This window comes from Nycticebus coucang, chromosome 3 (assembly GCF_027406575.1).
Source record: "Nycticebus coucang isolate mNycCou1 chromosome 3, mNycCou1.pri, whole genome shotgun sequence".
Classification (NCBI taxonomy): Eukaryota; Metazoa; Chordata; class Mammalia; order Primates; family Lorisidae; genus Nycticebus; species Nycticebus coucang.
In genome coordinates, this window is record NC_069782.1 from 126,167,239 (window position 1) to 126,186,907 (window position 19,669).

At 50.1% G+C, this 19,669-nt stretch overlaps 1 protein-coding gene across 2 annotated transcripts in view; it reads right to left on the bottom strand.

Annotated features, from left to right (window-relative positions):
* Positions 1-603: 603 nt before the first annotated feature.
* SLIT1 (slit guidance ligand 1) overlaps positions 604-19,669 on the bottom strand; it is a 177,273-nt gene continuing 158,207 nt past the window's right edge. For both annotated transcript variants that reach the window (XM_053584668.1, XM_053584670.1), the window contains 10 exons: positions 19,502-19,599; positions 16,404-16,543; positions 16,144-16,237; positions 13,186-13,323; positions 8,529-8,766; positions 6,831-6,961; positions 6,260-6,414; positions 4,770-5,058; positions 3,579-3,790; positions 604-2,799 (listed from right to left, as the gene is read on the bottom strand). In XM_053584668.1, the coding sequence (XP_053440643.1) occupies positions 2,561-2,799; positions 3,579-3,790; positions 4,770-5,058; positions 6,260-6,414; positions 6,831-6,961; positions 8,529-8,766; positions 13,186-13,323; positions 16,144-16,237; positions 16,404-16,543; positions 19,502-19,599 (1,734 nt within the window). In that variant the 3' untranslated portion in view covers positions 604-2,560. The remainder of the gene's footprint in view (positions 2,800-3,578; positions 3,791-4,769; positions 5,059-6,259; positions 6,415-6,830; positions 6,962-8,528; positions 8,767-13,185; positions 13,324-16,143; positions 16,238-16,403; positions 16,544-19,501; positions 19,600-19,669) is intronic.

Genomic DNA, 19,669 nt, shown 5'->3' on the forward strand with positions numbered 1-19,669 from the left:
GAACCACAGCTTCAGTCACCAGCAGTGCTGCCAAAGCAGCATCTCCCTCAGGACTTGCCCTGTTGTGTCCCTTCATTACATGTCACATGCAGAGTGAACTGAGAGTCTTTACCAAAGCAGAGCAGGATATGGAGAGGACTTCTCAGAGGGATGGCTTCGCAGTAGCCTTCTTCCAAGATTTAGTGAGCCCTAGTGTGAACAGGCCACATGACACATGGCTCATGTCCTTAGTGACTGGCCAGCTGGTGGCCACGTTGGAGAAGTTGGTCTTGTGGCCACGGCTCTCACCTCACCCTCGTGGTAGGTCCCACCACCAGCCTCCACCAAGGGGCAGTGCGGCTCTGCTGAAGGCTGGGTGTGGAGCGCTGGCAGCAGTGGCCCTAAGGTCACGTGTGCTCCCTGGGAACACTCCAGCCGCTCACCCCCATCCCATAGTGTGGGGTGAGGGGTGTGGGCCTTGCCCATCTCAGTGTCTTCTCACCATCCACAGTGGGAAGAAGCCTCTTGCCAGTCAGTGCCCTTCAAGCTCAGGGCAGTTGGGAGCAGTGGTGGCCCAGGAAGCTACCTGTCTCAGGTTGGTAATTCCCAGAGCATGTGTCCCCAGGGAGGGGACAGGCTAGCTGCCTTTGAGCCTTTCTGCCCTAATTGGCTGGTGCAGCCTCTCTCCGGGATCCCACAGTGGCCAGACATTCAGAAGTAAGAGGGATGCTATGCAGCCCTGGGAAAAGCCCTGGGAGGCCCCTCCTGCTCAGTCCACTTGTGGTGGGGGCAGGCTTTGTGGCTTGCTCAGAAGTACTAGAAAACACAGCCCAGTTCCCGGTGAGGGTCAGATCCCACCATGAGGACCCTCCCCCAAGCAGGCAGGACAGGGCCCTTTCCCAATCACAGGGGTCCCGATACTCTAATTATTGGCTTGAGTCCCAGTGTAATGGAATGTTCCAAGCTCCCACAGCACAGGAAAGCAAGCCCTCCACTAATCAGCACCAAAGGCTCCCCTTGCTGCCCACGTGCACTGGGGCACAGACACAAGGCTCCTCTAACCCCACCGGATACACCCCCGACCTTGCTTTCTGGTTAAAGGTGGAGGGAGCCAGAAAATGGACATGCTCACCTCCTTTGCCCACCAGGATTACCCCAGGGACACACCCTGATGGGGGGACATCTTGGGGAAAAGGAGTGTGACTCCTTTCAGCCAGCTCCCTATTTGGAATCAAAAGTCGTCTTTCCACATTTCACTCTCCATGGAAGAGAAGCCTTGGTATTCCGTCAGTGATGTACTCAGTGACTTCAAACACTGCATCTTTCATTGCTAGCAGGTGGGCAGCCAGAGCCCCTGTTCAGCTCAGCTTCCTCCCAGGCATCCTGGCTGCTCCTGTGATGCTCTGGGGTTAGTTCCCAGATGTCCATCAGGGCAGAACAACTATAGGACCCAGCCCTGGGTTAGGCACATAAATACTTATCGATGTGATTAATGAAAATGGGTCTTCTAATCCCCCCTCCTGAGAGCATAGTAGGAGCATCTGCGCTGCTCCTTTGGTCATCCCACCTTCCCATGTGATAGCTGAGGAGCCCAAGGCCCAGGAGAAGAAATTTGCCCAGAGTGATAAAGCCAGTGGCAATTTCCTGACACCTGGCCCCCTATCCCTTCTGCTGTTCCCTGCAGGCCTGCAAAGGGCTCTGGACCCATCAAGCAGCCTGGCCTGGGCTCCCACACCCTGTCCCTCTGCTGATGACTCACTGACAGCTTGTGGCTGGCTAGTGGCTGGGAAGCCCAGGACCACTGCCCCTTCTGTGGCTAGTATCTAGAGGCTGGTGATGGTTAGTCAGCTGGAGCCAAGAACCTCCTGCCCTCTTTGGGGTCTGCCACCCCAAGCAGCCCTAGTGGCTGTTTCCTCCTTACACTACACTGGTCATCCTATAACCAGTTAGGATCCAGAGGCCTAGTTCTAAGAGCCACCTCCAAATGCCATCAGTCAGCCCAGGGGGCAAGGGTCAGTGCCTTCCTGGCCAGCAGGAGGCGGCCCTTCCCCTGCACAGCCTGGCCTGCTGCCAGCTGATGCCACAGCAGTGGAATGAACAAGTCTGGCTTCCCCGGAGAGGCTGAGAGAACTTCAAGCTTATCCGCAGACAGACAAGGGGCTTCTGGGTCTGAGGACCCAGCTTCAGTCCAGCTTGAACCACAGGCCTGAGGGAACGGTTGGTTTGGGAAGGAGACAGTCCCCTTCTTCAGACTCAGGTAGCTAGCAAAGAGGAATGTCACCATTCTGAACTTCTTGGCCTGACCTCACACACACATTCATTCAACAAATATTTATTAAGTGCCTATTTGTGAAAGGCACTTCCAGAGAGGGCAGTCCGCAGCTCGGGCCTCGCCCACCCTTCTGTCCCCAGCTGTGGCACAATTTGCTTTCAAAAGGCTGCTCTGGCATCACTTATCCAAAAGAGCCCAGCTGCCCAGGAGCCGCCGCAGTGACGGCCCAGCTGCTGGCATTGTCTCCACTGCTGCTGCCAGCTGAGCCTCCCTCGCCCACCCTCAGCCCCACCCAGTCCACATCCAGCGCTACACGCAGAGGGCACAGCCACACTTGGTGGGCTTCTCCACCTCCTCAGCAAAAGAGGTCCCATCGCTGCATTCAAAGGTGAACTTCCTCCGCTTCAGCCGAAGGCCCCGGCAGCAGCCCTGCCCCGGACACGAGCCCCGGCACTCCACCCATGACAGCGGGCGTGTGGTCTGGCAGATGGCATAGCCCCTCTGGACCTGGTGAAAGTCCCGGACAGGGTCCCCCTGGCACTCGGACTCTGGATGGGACAGACACCAAGAGAAAACCTCAGGGCACAGCCACCAGCCAGTTGCTGCCCCTGGCGAGGCAGGAGGAGAAGAGTAGCATCCTCAGGGCAGGTCCTCTGGCTCCCAGACCCAATGCCTGGCCCAGCAGCCTCCCACCTCCCGCCATCATGCACATGCACACCACATCCGCTGGGGCCTACGGTCGTGTCAGGGGGAAGGAAGGCCTTCCTCACAGCCAGGGCCCTCCAGGACAACTGGGCTGCCAGGGGAGGTGGCTATCATTGCTAGAGTATGAAAGAAGAGGCTGGAGACCCTGGAAGCAGTAACATCACAGAAGGAATTGATGCTGGGAGGTATGGCCTAGGAGACCCTTAAGGTGCCTGAGTTCTGCTTTCTCAGCTTCTGCCTGCTCAGCCTCAGCAGTCTGGATTCCAGCAGAAGCATCTTGGTCAAGCAGACCAGGGAGGGCCTGGGAGGAGTCCCCACCCCTTGGACATCTTGCTGCACCCAGGTCCTGAGATTTAGCCAGGGTGGTCTCTTCTGTAAGGAGAGAACCCAGCCAGAAGAGGGAAACTCCAGGATAAGGGAGCTGCAGGGCAGGCTGCATCAGGGGAGATGGAGAGGGCAGGGCTCAGCGCCAGAGGCGGGGGTGTCACCAAAAACCCAACAGTGGCTCAGGGGGTGTGCGCAAGGACACAGAGGGGCTGCTGAGGTTGGGGAGAAGAGTCAAGTTGCTAAAGTAGGTTGTGTGGGGGCCCCGGGGAGGGCACATCAGGAGAGGGGCCCTGACCTTGCTCACACAGCTCGCCTGAAAAGCCAGGGTCACACACACAGTGAGCCCCCTTGGTGGCCGAGGCCTGGCAGTGGCCGTGTAGGCACTGCAGGCCCCCGCAGGGCTCTGCTGGTGCCCCAGCCTGGTTGCACAGGGCCCCTGAGTACCCATCCTGGCACTGGCAGCTGTAGGAGAGCGCATCAAGGGGCACACACTTCCCATGGACACACCTGGAGAGGACAGAGAAAAGGCACTGTGAGGACAGGCGGAGCCAAGGTCCACCCCAAGGGGAGCCCACACCTCCCAGCCTTGACTTCATGAGTATCACTCTGTTCCCAAGATTTAAACAAAAGGAGCACAGTGTGATTCTGCTTGTCCTAATGGACCTTTTCCATAAAAACTGTTAATAAATACTGAAAATTTAAACAAAAGGAGCACAATGCGATTCTGCTTGTCCTAATGGACCTTTTCCATAAAACCTGTTAATAAAAACTGAAAACCAGATAAACAATAAAACCCTGTGTTGGGCCACATGTCCAATTTGTTTTCTTAGTTTTTTTGAAACAATCTCACTCTGTCACCCTGGGTAGAGTGCTGTGACATCATAGCTCACAGCAACCTCAAACTCCTGGGCTCAAGGGATCCTCTTGCCACAGCATCCCAAGTAGCTGGGACTATAGGCGCCCACAACAATGCACAGCTAGTTTTTCTGTTTTTAGTAGAGACTGAGTCTTCCTCTTGCTAAGGCTGGTCTCAAACTCCTGGGCTCAAGCAGTCCACCTGCCTCGGCCTCCCAGAGTGCTGGGATTACAGGCATGAGCCATCATGACTGGCTCAATTTGGGGGTTTATTATTTATTTATTTATTGTAGAGACAGAGTCTCACTTTATTGCCCTTGGTAGAGTGCCGTGGCATCGCACAGCTCACAGCAACCTTCAATTCCTGGGCTTAGGCAATTCTCTTGCCTCAGCCTCCCGAGTAACTGGGACTACAGGCGCCCGCCACACGCCTGGCTATTTTTTGTTGCAGTTTGGCCAGGGCCAGGCCTAAACCTGCCACGCTCGGTAAACGGGGCCAGTGCCCTACTCACTGAGCCACAGGTGCCACCCCCAATTTGGGGGTTTAAAGACAAGTTTGTAAGACAGTCTTGCTATGGGGGAAAGGAGACCTAGTGGGTAGCAGGGGTTCCCTCAGCCATCCCAGGCTCACTTGTGGCCATGGCAGGGCCCGTCGGCTGGCTGGTCACAGTGCAGGCCCCCCCAGCCGGCCTCACAGTGGCACCTGGGCCCCGGGGTGGCATTGGGCTGGCAGATGCCATGCAGGCAATAGAGCTTGCGGCAGGGCTCACAGCCAGGCACCACTCCTGGCTTCATCTGTGTCTTGGTGAAGTCCTGCAGCTCATTGTTGATGTACAGATTTCGGATGCAGCCGTGGAAGCTGGTGCCATTGAGGATCTGCCATAGGCGGAAGGCGGCTGAGTTCACATCCACGGGCATCCCTGGAGTGAGGGTGGGAGCAGAGCTGGAATGAGCCATGGCTGGCACCTACCTTGGAGGTCTGCTGGGCAGCTCCCTCTGTCCGTCCCTGCAACCCTAAGCCAAGGTCTTCCTGTGTAACCTTAGAGGGACCAGACTGCTTTTCTAGAAGAAATGGAAAAGCTGCTTCCCCTGTGATAAGAGCTGGGTGTCAGGCCTGGCAGTGGCCAACCAATGGGTAGGGGTCTGGGTGCCTGATTCAGAAGTCTGGCTGCCCTTACCTAGGGTTCTCTCTCTTCCTGTGGGACACCAGACTTGACCTCTCAGAAACCAAGGCCTAGACCTCATATGTACAGCACTGTCACTGCTTTTGTGCTCTACTAGTAGGAAGCTTGCCTTGTCCTGACCTAGGAATGCTTGCAGGTGATGGACTGGGGTCACCTAGCCTGCACAGCCTGTAAGGTCAGCCAAGGACGTCTCCAGCTGATGCAGGGACCCTGTGCATGAGTCTGTTGCAGTGGCTATTGGCCCACTGGGAATGGACCCCGAGCTTTTTTTTTTTTAAAGACAGAGCACCTTACTCTGTCACCCGGCTAGAGTGCAGGTGTACCATCATAGTTCACTGCAAATACAAACTCCTGGGTTCAAGTGATCCTCCTGCCTCAGCCTCCTGAGCAGCTGGGACTATATAGGTGTGTACCACCACACTTGGTTGATTTTTTTTTTCTATTTTTTTGTAGTGACATGGTCTTTCTATTTTGTTCAGGCTGGTTTCAAACTTCTAGCTTCAAGTGATCCTCCTGCTCAGACTCCCAAAGTGTTAGGATTACAGGTCTGAGCCACAGCACTGGCCGAACCCAAGTAATTGAGAAGCCCCCTCTGGCCCAAAGCCAAGAGGAAAGATATCTATGGTGGGGAAGAGAGCTGGGAAAGTTCCAGGCCCTCCCCGAGGTCAGGCCTTGGACACGACCCAATCTCAGTCTTTCTTGGTTAGTCTGGGCCAGGTAGAGAGCAGCCTGGGCTCGAATTAGAGAGGATAACCTGGTAGCAGCTAGGCAGTCACTAGGACCCCATTCTCCATCCTATTGGCATTTTCACACAGTTCAGTCCCTGGCACTAGCTCTCCTGGCTAGCCTTAGGCCAGAGAGCAAATGAGGTCACCATGGCCTGATGGAGAGGCCTGAGGGGGGATAGCAACAGCCTCCATCCAGGGCAGGTCCTTACCTCCCACATAGAGGGGGGCCTCACTGTTGAGTGTATAGTGTTTGCCAAAGTTGTCCATGGTCATGGGACTGCCACCATCGATAGAGAGATTCACCATCTGGTCAAAGGCAACCAGCTCGACAGTGTGAAACTGGCCATCATTGATTGTCTCGGCACTGGAAGAAGATGAGATCCCCCCGCTCAGGGAATGGGCTTCAGTTTGGGCCATCCCTGCTTGGGCCCTTCCTCAGCCAAGACCAAATCTCTAAGGAAGGGGCCCATAGGGCCCTATGACCTATAGCTTGATCCCTCCCTTACTCCCTTTCTTAGACTTCCTGGGGAAGGCGGAGAAGCTTGGGGTGGAAGGTCTCCAACTCACTAGTCTGGCACCTCCCCATTTAAGGAGCCCTCGTGAAGAAGAGGGATAGGAAGAAGGCTGCAGAGGGCCTCCAAGCCAGGCAGTTCACATGCTCCTCTCGCCTGGGCAGTGCCAGTTTCCTGTGGTCCCCATCACCACCTGCTCTGAGCCCAGAAGACCCTCTCCAGGCACCCTCCAGCCTGAGAGCGGTGGGGTAGCCTAAGGAAGTCCCACCTGTAGATGGCAGAGCTGGGGTAGCTTCCTGGATCGTAGCTGACCCGCACATGGCCCTGGTATAGCTCAACTGCGATGTGGTCATTGTCCCCATTGTACAGCAGGATCCCGTTGTCTTCTGCCGTGGACACCTGATGGGCAGTGGCACTTTGTCTCCCCCATCCCATGCAGCAGCAGCACAGGTGGGCAGGTGGTAGGGCAGGTAGGAAACCCAAGTTTGGAAGACGGATGCTGTGTGAACTGCGCTCCCCACCTGACCACACTGGGGCCATACCTCCAGGGGCACTGACAGAGGCTGCAGCCCCTGGATGGAATGCTGGCCAGGGCCAGCCAGGAGAGGGTAAGGGACCAGCAGAGGTTGGGAGGAGCAGGGAAGAGGCCTCGGGGCAATCTCCCAGGAGAGGGAAATTAGACGGGCTGCTCTCTCCTAGGGGTGGGCAGCCTGCTCTGCGGGCCTCAGGAAGCTGGATGCTCAGGTAAGAACTGCAAAGAGGACACATTCAGGAAGGCCCTCTGACAGCAGAGCCACTAGAGAAGTAGTGTCTGTCACTGGAACCGGGCAAAGGTGGGGTTTTTGCCTTGGGAGAGAGATCCCTCTAAAATGCCATAGGAACCATGGTCATTTTTTCTTGCCTTGTCCCTGTCCTTCCCTTTCTTCTGCCCTGTTCAGTAGAGGTGGGCACATGACCCAGTCTGACCAATCATACCACCCCATCTCCATGGGCTCAGTGGTTGGTTCAGTGGTGGGCATGTGACTATAGCCAAGCCAATTAGAGATCTTTCCCAAGATGATCTCATCAGAGCTGGTAAGGAGCAGCACTTTTAAATGGCTAGTGATGGCCCTGTGGGAGATGAGGAAAAACAAGGATGTGCCAGAGGCAATGGCTGGTTAGCGTTTGGGAGAGTTTGATTCTCTGAGCAGTTAGGCTGGTCGCTGTCTTGCTGTGAAGAGAGTGTGGTGGGTAGGATGCTGGAGAGTGACGGGGAGAGGGCAGAAGGGCACATGTGAGAGGTTGAAGGGTTCTGAGAAAAAAGGAGGAGAGGACAAAAGAGAGGGGACAAGAAAGATGTGGCATCTGTGATAGGGAATGGAATTTGGGGGAACAGAAGATGACTAAAGAAGGGTTTAAAACGTTCCATCATGTGCTGTGTGATAAAATCCAATTTCCTCTCCTGCCCCCAAAATATTTATCAAAATATCTATATACTTCATCAATGCTGTTGAAGTGGGACTTGCTCCCCCCCCCCCAAATTGATGATGCTCTGAGATGGAGCTGAAGACATGAAAAGAGTAATTTAAAAGACCCCGGTGACATGTGGTTAAACATACAAGCCCAGGGTTAGCCCTGGCCATGCTCTGGCCATAGAGAGAAAGCCTGTCTGTAGTACTGGAAGCAGAGGCCGAGCAGCAGTGGAGACAAGAGATGGTGGGCGAAGGTGGTGTCAAGTTTGGTTTTCTGAATCCAGTTACACGTGAGACCACTTCCACCCTGCCCTGGTTTTTTGACTCATTAATCCTTCCAAGGGTGCTTAAACTAGCTCCAGCTGAGATCCTGATACACACATCTAAGCGTTTTGACTGATTCAGGGCCCTCCCAGCTCCTCGGGTACCCTGTGGGATGCATTAGATACTCTGGCCTGAGACCAGAGCCCCTGCTCCCTGACTCCCTTCTGTGACTAGGTCCCCTGGGCACGCACCTGCAGTGTGATGTTGGCCCGTGGCCAGTTCTGCAGGTCGGTGAACTGCAGGTAAGTGTCCCGATCCACAAAGTTGACACTGAGCAGCTTCTCACACTCGGGGCCACCAAAGCCTGGGAGGCACTGGCACACGGGCCTGCTGCCCTGGTCCACACAGATGGCCCCATTCTGGCACTCAGTCCCCTCACAGGGGTTCCTGGGGGCAGGTGGCTGGGGAGGGATCTCACAGAGCTGTCCACTGAGAGGAAAGGACACAGGTTGGAGAAGTCAGAGTCAAAGGAGGAAGGGGGTGGGGTATCTTCCTCTTCCACAGGCCTAGAGGGAAATTCACTAAACTTGAGAAAATGGATCCTTAAAGTGACAGAAGATGTTCCTAATGAACACTGGTTTTTGAGAGTACCGAGAGCCAGAAGGACGGTGGAGAAAAAAGTGTGGTCCTTCAACCAGCAGCATCCACATTACCTGGGCACTCACCAGAGTTTGAAAACCTACCGAATCTGTTTTTAAATAAGATCTCAGATGAGTCATGTGTACATAAAAGTCTGAGAAGCACTCCCTACTCATGTCAATAACTGCAAGGCAGATTTTACTGTACCCATTTTACAGAAAAGAGAACTCAAATTTCAGACACAAGCAGAAAGAGGGAAGACTCAAATTACTAGAATCAGAATAAAAAGAAAGGACATTAACAGCAACCTTGTAGAAGTAAAAAAAATGATAAGGGAATACCATGAACAACTATATGCCAACAAATCAGACAACATAGATGAATGAAAAAATTTTTAGAAAAACACAACTACCAAAAATGACTCAAGAAAAAACAGAAAAATCTGAATAAACCCATAAGAAGTAAAGAAAATGAATTAATAATCAGAAAATTTCCCAGGCCCAGATGGTTTCACTAGTGAGTTTTATCAACATTTAAAGAAGAATTAATGCCAATTCTTCACAAACTCTTCCAAAAAAATATTTGAAAGGAGGAAATGCTTCCTAGCTTATTCTGTGAGACTGGCATTACCCTGACACCAAAAGCATAGACATTACAACAAAAGAAAACTACGGACCACTATTTCTTATGAATAAAGGCACCCAAATCCTCAACAAAATACAAGCAAATCAAATCCAGTATAAAAAGGGATGGTGCATCTTACAAGGGTATATGTGAAACTTGGGAAATGAGGAACGTAAGTGTCTTGGCACTTTAACTGAGAGAATGCCAGGAAGGCTATGTTAACTAGAGTGATGAAAGTGTGTCAAACGGTCTGTGGAGCTAGTGAATGATGCCCCATGATCATATCAATGTACACAGCTATGATTTAATAAAAAATTAAAAAAAGGGTTATATCCCAGAACCAAGTGGGATTTACCCCAGGAATGCAAAGTTGATTTAACATCTGAATGTCAATGAATGGAATACATCATACCAGTAGAGGATGGTATGGTCATGAGGACTTACATCTATGTTTTGTTTAAAAAATAAAAAATTACATGATCATCTCAACAGATGCAGAAAAGGCACTTGAAAAACTTCAACATCCCTTCATGATAAAACACTCCACAAAATAGGAACAAAAATGAACTTTTTCAACCTGATAAAGAAAACCCACAAAAACCACACAACTAACATTACACTTAATGTTGAGAGACTGAATTACTTTCCCCCTAAGACTAGGAACAAAAGAAGGATATTTTGTCTCTACTAAAAATAGAAAAAATGAGCCAGGCACTGTGGCAGGTCCCTGTAGTCCCAGCTATTTGGAGGCTGAGGCAGGAGGATCACCTGAACCCAGGCGTTTGAGGTTGTTGGCACTCTAGCTTGGGCAAGAGAATGAGACTCTATCTCAAAGAAATGAAAATTATACTGGACATTCTAGCCAGAACAGTTAGGGGAAGAGAAAAGAAAGAAAAGAGGAGAGGAGAGGAGAAAAGAAAAGAAAGAAAATGAGAAAGAAAGGAAGGGAGAGGGAGGGATGGAGGGAAAGAAAAAGAAAGGGAGAGAAGAAAGGAAAGAAAGAAAGGAGGAGAAATAAAATACGTCTAAACTGGAAAAGATTTAAAGCTATCTCTATTTGCAGATGCCATGATCTTGTATAAGAAAATCCTATGGGCGGCGCCTATGGCTCAAAGGAGTAGGGCGCCAGCCCCATATATCGGAGGTGGCAGGTTCAAACTCGGCCCCGGCCAAAAACTGCAAAAAGGAAAATCCTACAGAATCCCCTAAAATGTGGTTAGAACTAATGAAAGAATTCAGCAAGTTTCAGAATGCAATATTGATGTACAAATATCAAACAAAAAGTGAAGTTAAGGAAACATTCCTTTTATAATAGGATCAAACAGCATAAAATACTTAGGAATACATTTTTAGAAGTGATGCAAAATTTATACTTTGAACACTACAAAACATTGTGGAAAGAAATTAAAGGAGATCTAAATAAATTGAAAGGCATTTTGTGTTCATGGATTGGGAGACTTAATATTGTTAAAATGGCAACACTTCAGACATTGATCCACAAATTCAATATCATCTCTATCAAAATCCCAGCTGACTTTGCAGAAATTGGCTGATTCTAAAATTCATATGGAAATTCAAGGAACTCATAGCCAAAAATAGAATAGCCAAAAACAATCTTAAAAAACAAACAAACTGGGAGGACTTATACTTCCAAATTTCAAAACATATTACAAAAAACTACAAAAATCAAGACAGTGTGGTACTGACAAAAAGGTAGCTATATGGATCAAGAGACTAGAATTTATAGTCCTGAAATACCCTTACATTTATGGCCAATTGATTTCTGACAAGGATTCCAAGACAATTCAATGGGAGAAAGAATAGCCTTGTCAACAAATAGTGCTGGGACAACTGGATATGCAAAAGAATGAAACTGTATCCCTTCCTCACACCATGTATAAAAATTAACTCAAAATGGATCAATGATCTAAATATAAGAGCTAAAACTATGAAACTCTTAGAAGACAACATAGATGTAAATCCTCATGACCTTGAATTAGGAAATAGTTTCTTAGCTATGACACCAAAAGCACAAGCAATAAAAGAAAAAATAGATAATGAGACCAGTAAAACTTCTGTGACATTATCAAGAAAAGACAACCTTAAGAATAGTGGAAAATATTTGCAAATCATGTCTAATAATGTACTTATCTAAAGTATATAAAGAGCTCTTACAATTCAATAATAAAAAAGCCTCAATTTAAAAATGGGCAAAGAACTTGAATATACATTTCTCCAAAGAAGATCTAAAAATGGCCAGTAAGCAGATCAAAGATGCTTATCATTACCCATCAAGAAAATGAAATCAGAACCACAATAGGACACTAATTCATAGGCACTAGGATGACTAGAAGTAACAAGTGTTACTGAGGGTGTGGAGCAATCGGAATTCTCATACACTGCTGGTGGAAATGTACAATGATGTGACCACTAGAAAATATTTTGATACTTCCTCAAACAGTTAAAGATGTGGTCCAGAAAATCCACCCCTAGCTATGTACACAAGAGAACTGAAAATGGATATCTACACAAAAACCTGTACACAAAGGCTCAGAGCATCAGTATTCATGATAGCCAAAAAATGGAAATAAGCCAGGCATGGTGGCTCACGCCTATAATCCTAGCACTCTGGGAGGCCAAGGTGGGTGGACTGCCTGAGCTCACGACTTTGAAACCAGTCTGAGCAAAAGTGAGACCCCTGTCTCTACTATTTTAGAAGAGTGATCCTTTGAGGCAAGAGGATCACTTGAGCCCAAGAGTTGGAAGTTGCTGTGAGCTATGACACCATAGCACTCTACCTACAGTGACAGCTTGAGACTCTGTCTCAAAAAAAAAAAAAAAAAATAATAATAATAATAAAATAAAGGGAAAAACCTAAATGCCTATCATATGATGAATGGATAAACAAAATGTGATATAGCCACACAATGTAATATTACGTAGCCATAAAAAGGAATGACGTGCTAATATGTCATACAATATGGATTATGCTAAAGTTAAAGAAGCCAGATAGTAGGATTGGATGTATATGCAATGTCCAGAAAAGACAGATCTACAGACATAAATTTTAGTAGATTAGTGGTCACCTAGAGGTGGGAGGGAGAAGGGTTCGGGGTGATAGAGAAGGGGTCTTTTGCAGGGGATGATGGAAATGTTCTAAAATTGTGAGGATGGACACACAACTCTCAGAATATACTAAAAGTCATTGAGTTTTACATTTGAACTGTATGGTATGTGAATTATACCTCAATAAAATCAGTTCTCTAAAAATTTCATGAGCAGAGTATGGGAGGGGGTTGGCCGAAAGAAGGACAGCCCCTCTAACCTCCCAGGGGAGTCCAGGTGCAAAGGCAGATAACCTTTATGGCAGGACATGTCATTAGAGGTTGGCTGGGTAGGTAAGTGATAGAACACTGCCCAGTAATCTACGCCCACCTCCCACCCCCTCCACCGCACAGGCTAGGGACCCTCTGCCGGGGCTCTGGGTATTTGCATGATTATCTGAAAGCTGCATAGCTGCCATGATTCAATCCCAGCACCCACCTACCTATCTCTGCCCTTCCCCTTCCCCTGGCCATGGCTGGTGGCCCAGGGGCTGATAGCTGGAGAAGTCACTCATGATGGATGTATCCCGGTGCCGCTCACCTGTAGCCCTCGGCACAGAGGCAGGAGTAGCTGTTGACTTCATCCACGCACTGGGCTCCGTTCTGGCAGCGATGGTCCCTGCAGTCATCCTGATTTTCACTGCAGTTGTCACCTGCGTAACCTGGTGCACACTCACACCTGGGGGGCGGGCGGGGGTGGTTGGGTGCTCAGCCGCACATTCGGCCCAGAGCCTGGGCAGCCAGGAGAGCGCACCAGGGCCCACACAGCCTGAGCATGTGACAGAGACCCTCCCCCCACAGGAAGACAGACAGAGCGCTGGATGTAAACCCCCAGCACATCGTGGAGCCTTTGTTAGTATGAACAGAGAGCTTGTGTGGGCTTGGGGCAGAGGAGATGGAGCAGAGGAGATGGAGGAGCAGAGGAGATGGAATCTTGTCACAGAGGACCCCTCTCATCAACAGCACATCCAAGGCCAAACTTCAGCCCCTTCCCGACCTGCCTGGCTGCTCACTATACCTTCCTCATTCTCCCAGAACCCCCAGCACCTGGCCCTGTGTCCCACAGTCCCCTCCATCCCTCTTCCCCCACCTCCTAGTCCTCAGCATGGCTAGTGCCCACCTTTCAGTGGGCCAGCCCACTCTAGGCCAGCCCTCAGCTTCCCGGTTCTCACTGCGCCTCACTGCTAGCCTGAAAATCCATTTTGGCCAACCATTTGCTCATCAAATAAAGGGCACACCTCTGCACCCCTTCCAGTCATGACCTTACAGAATGTTCCCTGTCCGGCAGGCCTCCTGCTCCCTTAATGCCGAGACCACCCCACCAGCCACCTCCCTGCCCTTCACACCTGTTGATTCTAGAATACTCTCCCTGCATGGTCCAGCCAGGCCAATACCTCACCTCCTCCAGGGAGCCTTCAGGGAGTGTTCCAGCCCTCTCTGAGCAGTCCCTGGTTTGAACTCCTTTCAAACTCCTAACTCCAAACTTTGCACCTCAATCACACAACCTGGTAGATGAGTGCTCTTGACTGTTTTACTCCTTCCCTAGCCCAGTGTTTTTCAGGCTATAAGAAATACTTTTCTGCACAGCCCACAGGCTGGGCGTAGGTGGCTCACACCTGTAATCCCAAGGCCAAGGTGGGTGGATTGCCTGAGCCCATGCCCAGCACACACACACACACACAAAACCAGTTCTATATGATACTACTTATCCTTATTATATAAAACAGTGTGTTGCTCTTTGATATTATGTTTTTGTTTTTTTATGTTTTATTTTTTAATGTTAATCTTGACATTAACATTAAATGGGAGTATCCAACTGATCACAATTCACTAATGGGTCTGGAACTATACTCTAAAAAAGCGTTACAGAAGCTAAGCCGCCACTCACTCATTTTTTTCTTTCTTTCTTCTTCTTCTTTATTTATTTATTATTTTTTTTTGAGACACAGTCTCACTTTGTTGCCCCTGGTAGAGTGCCGTGGTGTTATAGCTCACAACAGCCTCAAACTCTTGTGCTCAAGTGATTCCCTTGACTCAGCCTCCCAAGTAGCTGGGACTATAGGCGCCCACCACAACGCGTGGTTATTTTTAGAGACAAGGTCTCACTCTGGCTCAGGCTGGTCTGAACCTATGAGCTCAGGCAATCCACCATCTTGGCCTCCCAGAGTGCTAAGATTACAGGAGAGAGCCACCTGTGCCCAGCCTCATTTTATCTTCCATTCATTGATTCGCTCATTTGGTGACTGTCCATTGAATACTTGCGAGGTTCCAGATACAATGCCAGGCACAGCTGGTATCAGTTCTATCTATGAGGACAGCAATTGGGCACATTCCTCCCGGCATGAGAGACCACACCAGCTGTTTCAAACTGGACAACATGCAATTCTGTCTTATTCCGCCCTCTGAGGTCCCACCCCTCTGAAGAGAGCACATGCCCCGAGACGAGCCACTGCTCTTCAGTCTGCCACGCCCACCCCGGCACAGCAGCCCAGGCAGGACTACAGCATACTCCTCACTAGTCTGGATGGCCCATCGGATCTGGCCTTAACAATCCCCTGACTCTTGCTTTCTCTGAGCAGGCCTCAAGCTGCTCTGGGTAGACCTTGGGCTCCCCAGGGGACCTCAGCCCTAACATGGCCCTCATTCCTGAGTTCAAGACCCTCAGTCACAAGCCCTTAAGAAGTCATGCTCCCACCCCCATTGCTGTCCTGACTGGTGGAATGATGGACTGACAAATGAGACTGTTTGCAAAACTGCAGATGGGAGCAACATTTTTAAGACCATGACCTTTGTCCAACAGTCTTCAAGTGACAGGTACTTCCACATACGCCAGTGGAAGTACTCAATGACTCCTTATCCAGACCTGCTGGGGCCACACGGGTTTGGAACTTTTGGTAAGGTCGTACGTTGTGTTATAACTTGCCGGTGGGATCTGGGGCAGCCCCATCATCAGACATGCTCATGTTTCTGCAGCACGTCCACACACACTCACACTGTGTGGGAAGACCAACACCTAAGCAACCTCACATTTGTGTGCCTCGGTTTCCGTTACCAAATGTGCTCAGGTCAGATCAGATTTTGCCATCCAATGGGCTTTTGGTTTTCAGAGTTTTGTGGATTTTGTAATTGGGGATAAGAAATTGTGGATCTAGAGTGATAATCGCTATTTATGGGGCGCCGATCAGATGTCAGGCCTGGAGCTAAGCGCTCTCCATGCATTTTTTCATCTAATCCTCGCAACCATCCCAGGAGGAAGCTATTGTTGTGACCAGTGTACAGATGAAACAGACTCAGAGCAGGCAAGCCTCCATCCAGGCTCATGCTGCAAATCCAGGTCTCTGGCCACAGAGCTCTGTCACCTCCCCCTGCATTGGTTCTCAGGAGCCCCGAACACTTGAGACCAAACTCTTAACAGGCGAGGGAACAGGGAAGGGGTGCACAGCCCAGACTCACTTTGTGGCCTGTCCCTTCCCTGACCCTGGAAATGGACACCACTGACCTGGGCCCATCTGGTGTGCCCACACACTGGGCCTCGTGTTGACATGGGTTCAGATCCGGGGAACACAAGTCCACCAGCTGCTCACAGGCCTTTCCTGGGGGAAGAATGACCCAACAGTAGGAGGAAGGCTGCTCTCTTGTTCTCTGTCCGGCAGTCAGGTTCACCAATGGGGGACCCGGCCCTTCCACCCATGGGCACAGGGGCTCTCCTAGGTCTCTGGCTCCCTGCCTCCTCCAGACGCTCAAGCCTGACACGCTTACCCACATACTGCAGGGGACACCGGCAGGTGTAACTGCCCACGCCATCCACACAGACACCCCCATTGGCACAGGCATGATCCACGCAGTCATCCGTGTTCACCCCACAGGTCGGTCCTTCAAAGCCGGTGGGACAGGCACACCTGTGGGGGAAGGGGAGAACGGAGAGCCAGCCTTCCAGGGAAAGTGGTGGAAGCCTGCAGCCACCAGGCAATTACCATTCCAGAGTTATGGTTCCTACTCTGGGCCAGGCCTTTGCTACATGTTGGGGTGTTTAGAGGCGAGGGACTGGCCCTGCCCTCATGGGACTCACTTACAGTCTAGTAGGGAGACAAAGGGGAGCTGAGTGACCAGAGGAAAGCTAGTGAGTACAAGGTGGTGTATGAACTGAGGCCAGAGAGGGGGCACAAAGGGACAGGAGATGTCTGATGACTCCTTGTCGGGGAGTAGCCAGGGCAGGCTTCCTGCAGAAAGCGATGAATGCACCATGGACAGGGCAGAGCAGGGCAGGGGAGGCATTTGGGGCAGAGGTCTGTGTCAAAGCCTGGAGTGAGAGGGAACCCACTGGCCAGTCCTCTGGAAGGTGGCTGTGGCTCAGCCACGTAGTCCACACTTCAGGAGCACAGACTTCAGGAACAGGGCAAGAATGAGGCTGGGTAGTGCAGGAGCCATGTCACGGAAGGCCCTGGAAATTAGTGATCTTCAAGCCAGGGCACACCTTCCCCTGGGAAACCAGAGGGTTCCAAAGGGTGTGTGGGTCAGAGAGAGAAAGGTCCCATAAAGTAATTAATTTCCAGATCTTCAAATTTCTGCATGAACTCCTCCCTAAATTAACCTGCCCCAGAACTCTACAAAGTTACTTTTCTCCCAACCCAAACCCAAAGTGTAAAAAGGACAATTAGGAAAATCAAAGTTTAGAAAGTGAATGAACAAATCCTTCATAAGCCAAGAGGTTTCTAGTTCTGTGCATTAAAAAGAATTGAAGGAAAGCTTCAGGGAATTGCCAGTTGATGAAACATTAAAACTAATTTTGGTGACAGATCATTTGGAGTTTTTGGCTTATAAACTGGGATATGTTGCAAAGAATTGAGTGCCATGCTATAATAAAACACCTTCTAATCTCATCAGTGTATTTATGTGAACACAATTTTCCTGACTTGTCTATGATACTCATCCCTGGACACGTGATCCAACTGAGAGAAGAAAAGAACAAAAAAAATCCATCCCCTCATTATGAGAGAAACAGTCTGACACAATTTTACTTTGATGTGTAATAAAGTGTAACTAAATTCCAAAATACAGTTATATTGTTTTGAACTATTACATAATTTATTATTGGTGATTGTAAGGAGAATTTCATAAAATGAAACCTTTAATCAGAGGTTTATGGTAACAAGAAATAAGAAAAAAATTTAATTTTAACTTATGTTAAAAGAGAAGTATGGCTGGGTAGTCAATAAAGGACTCTGTAGCATAAATATATATCATAGTAGAAGAAAAAACAAGGATAGCGGGGAGTAAAATGGAAATGCTAGTTCAAGGAGAAGAAAGAACAATGTAAAATGTTTAATTTCTTAAAGATGAACTTGCTTATGTCATTTAGAAATGGTATCAAATTGCTGTGCTATTCCATTAGAGAATGATGAGAGAGTAATTTAAAGTGATCATTTTATTTTTAAATGTTAATAATTTACAATATCTAGGAAATTACCGCCATTGCAATGAAAATTTTTAGCTGTCAATTTAAGAATGTCTGAGGTGGTATATATACTTTTTAAAATCTGGTTGGGGATATGTGAGTAAAAATTAAAGACCACTGTTGCAGGACATGTGTTGGAGTTCAATGTCGCTCCAGAAAGCTGCAGGGGAGCAACAGCGGGAAAGTTTAAGATGGGGGGAGGTGACAGGATCTGCTCTGCATTTTAGGCAGTGACAGGTGGGGCCCTGGTGAGCCGCAGGTTTGAGGAAAACGCAGGGAGGCACCTTCTTTCCACAGGGATGGGGCACGCCACACCCCACCCATCTGTGAGGCTACTGGGTGGCTGGGTGGCTGCTCCACTGACCCTAGATTCTCAGGGGATCCTTTTATCCCTAGGCAAGGAGCTTAAGGGCTGGGGAACTCTGATGAGGCTGCTAGCCAAGCCGGGAGGAGGAGAGCCTATTGTAAGGATGCCGTTTCCAAGGTGACACCATGGAAGAGAGGCCATTTAGCGTTTTATTTTTTACATCTGGTAATTTAGGTTTGCCGAGGCAGGTTTGGCCATTTCTGCTGGTAGATTCAACATCATTTTCCGAAGAGCCAATTTGTTGAGGTGACAATTTATTTTCAGCCACTAAATACTAATTATTCCTCTGAAAAGCCTGAGGGCAGGTGGGGACTCACTAGAGGGCTGTGCGGGAGGAGTCAGTGGTGGGGGGTGGGGGTGGGGCAGCGTCAGCACTGGAAGGGCCCAGGACAGGAGGTCACTATATGGTGGGAAACAGGCTGCTCATGCTGGGACAAGTGGGCTGGCTCCTCCCTACAGTGACCAGGTGCTCATGGGGGGTTGGAGAACCCCAGAGGGAGCACTAGGCCTCTGCTCCCTCCTCTGAGCAGTGGCACTTCAATTGTGTCTGGGGGCTCTGGGGGCTGTGTGGCAGGAGGGGCTGGTGAGGGCCCTGCCTGCAGTGACTTGGCCTGAGGAGCTGCTGGGATGGATGGAGGCTTTGGGGATACAGAGCTGTATAGGAAATGCCCCCAGTCTGCATTTCACACCGCACAGCATATGCCCTTGCCCTTGATTCTCAGTGCCTTCAAAAGGTCCTCTGGCACCTGGCAGGGGCAGGAGGCAGCAGAGACAGTTCCAAGCCCACCCACCCCTGGGAGCTCATCACTGGGGACTCAACCGTCCCATTCCACCTGGGCAATTGAGGGGCTTGGTCCTGTGGGCCTGAAGAGCCCTCTGGCTGTGATAAGGAGCACATGTCTGCCCTGGGGAGCCCCTACCCCCCAGAGCATGGGGAGGCCAGGGTCATCCCCAGTGAAGGAGGAGGCACCGAGGCTTGGGTACTGGACCCATCGGCACCCACCCACAAGGCTCCTGCCCCTCCAGACAACTCACGTGAAGCCAGCATCTTCGTCCTTCTGTGAGTGGCAGGTCCCACCATTTTCACACGGGCGGCTAGAACAGCTGTCCAGGGACACCTCACAGTCTCGGCCCTGGGAGGAAAAGTAGCCATGGGGACCCCAGGGATACCAGGGAGCTAGTGTGAGCCAAAAGCCAGCCGGC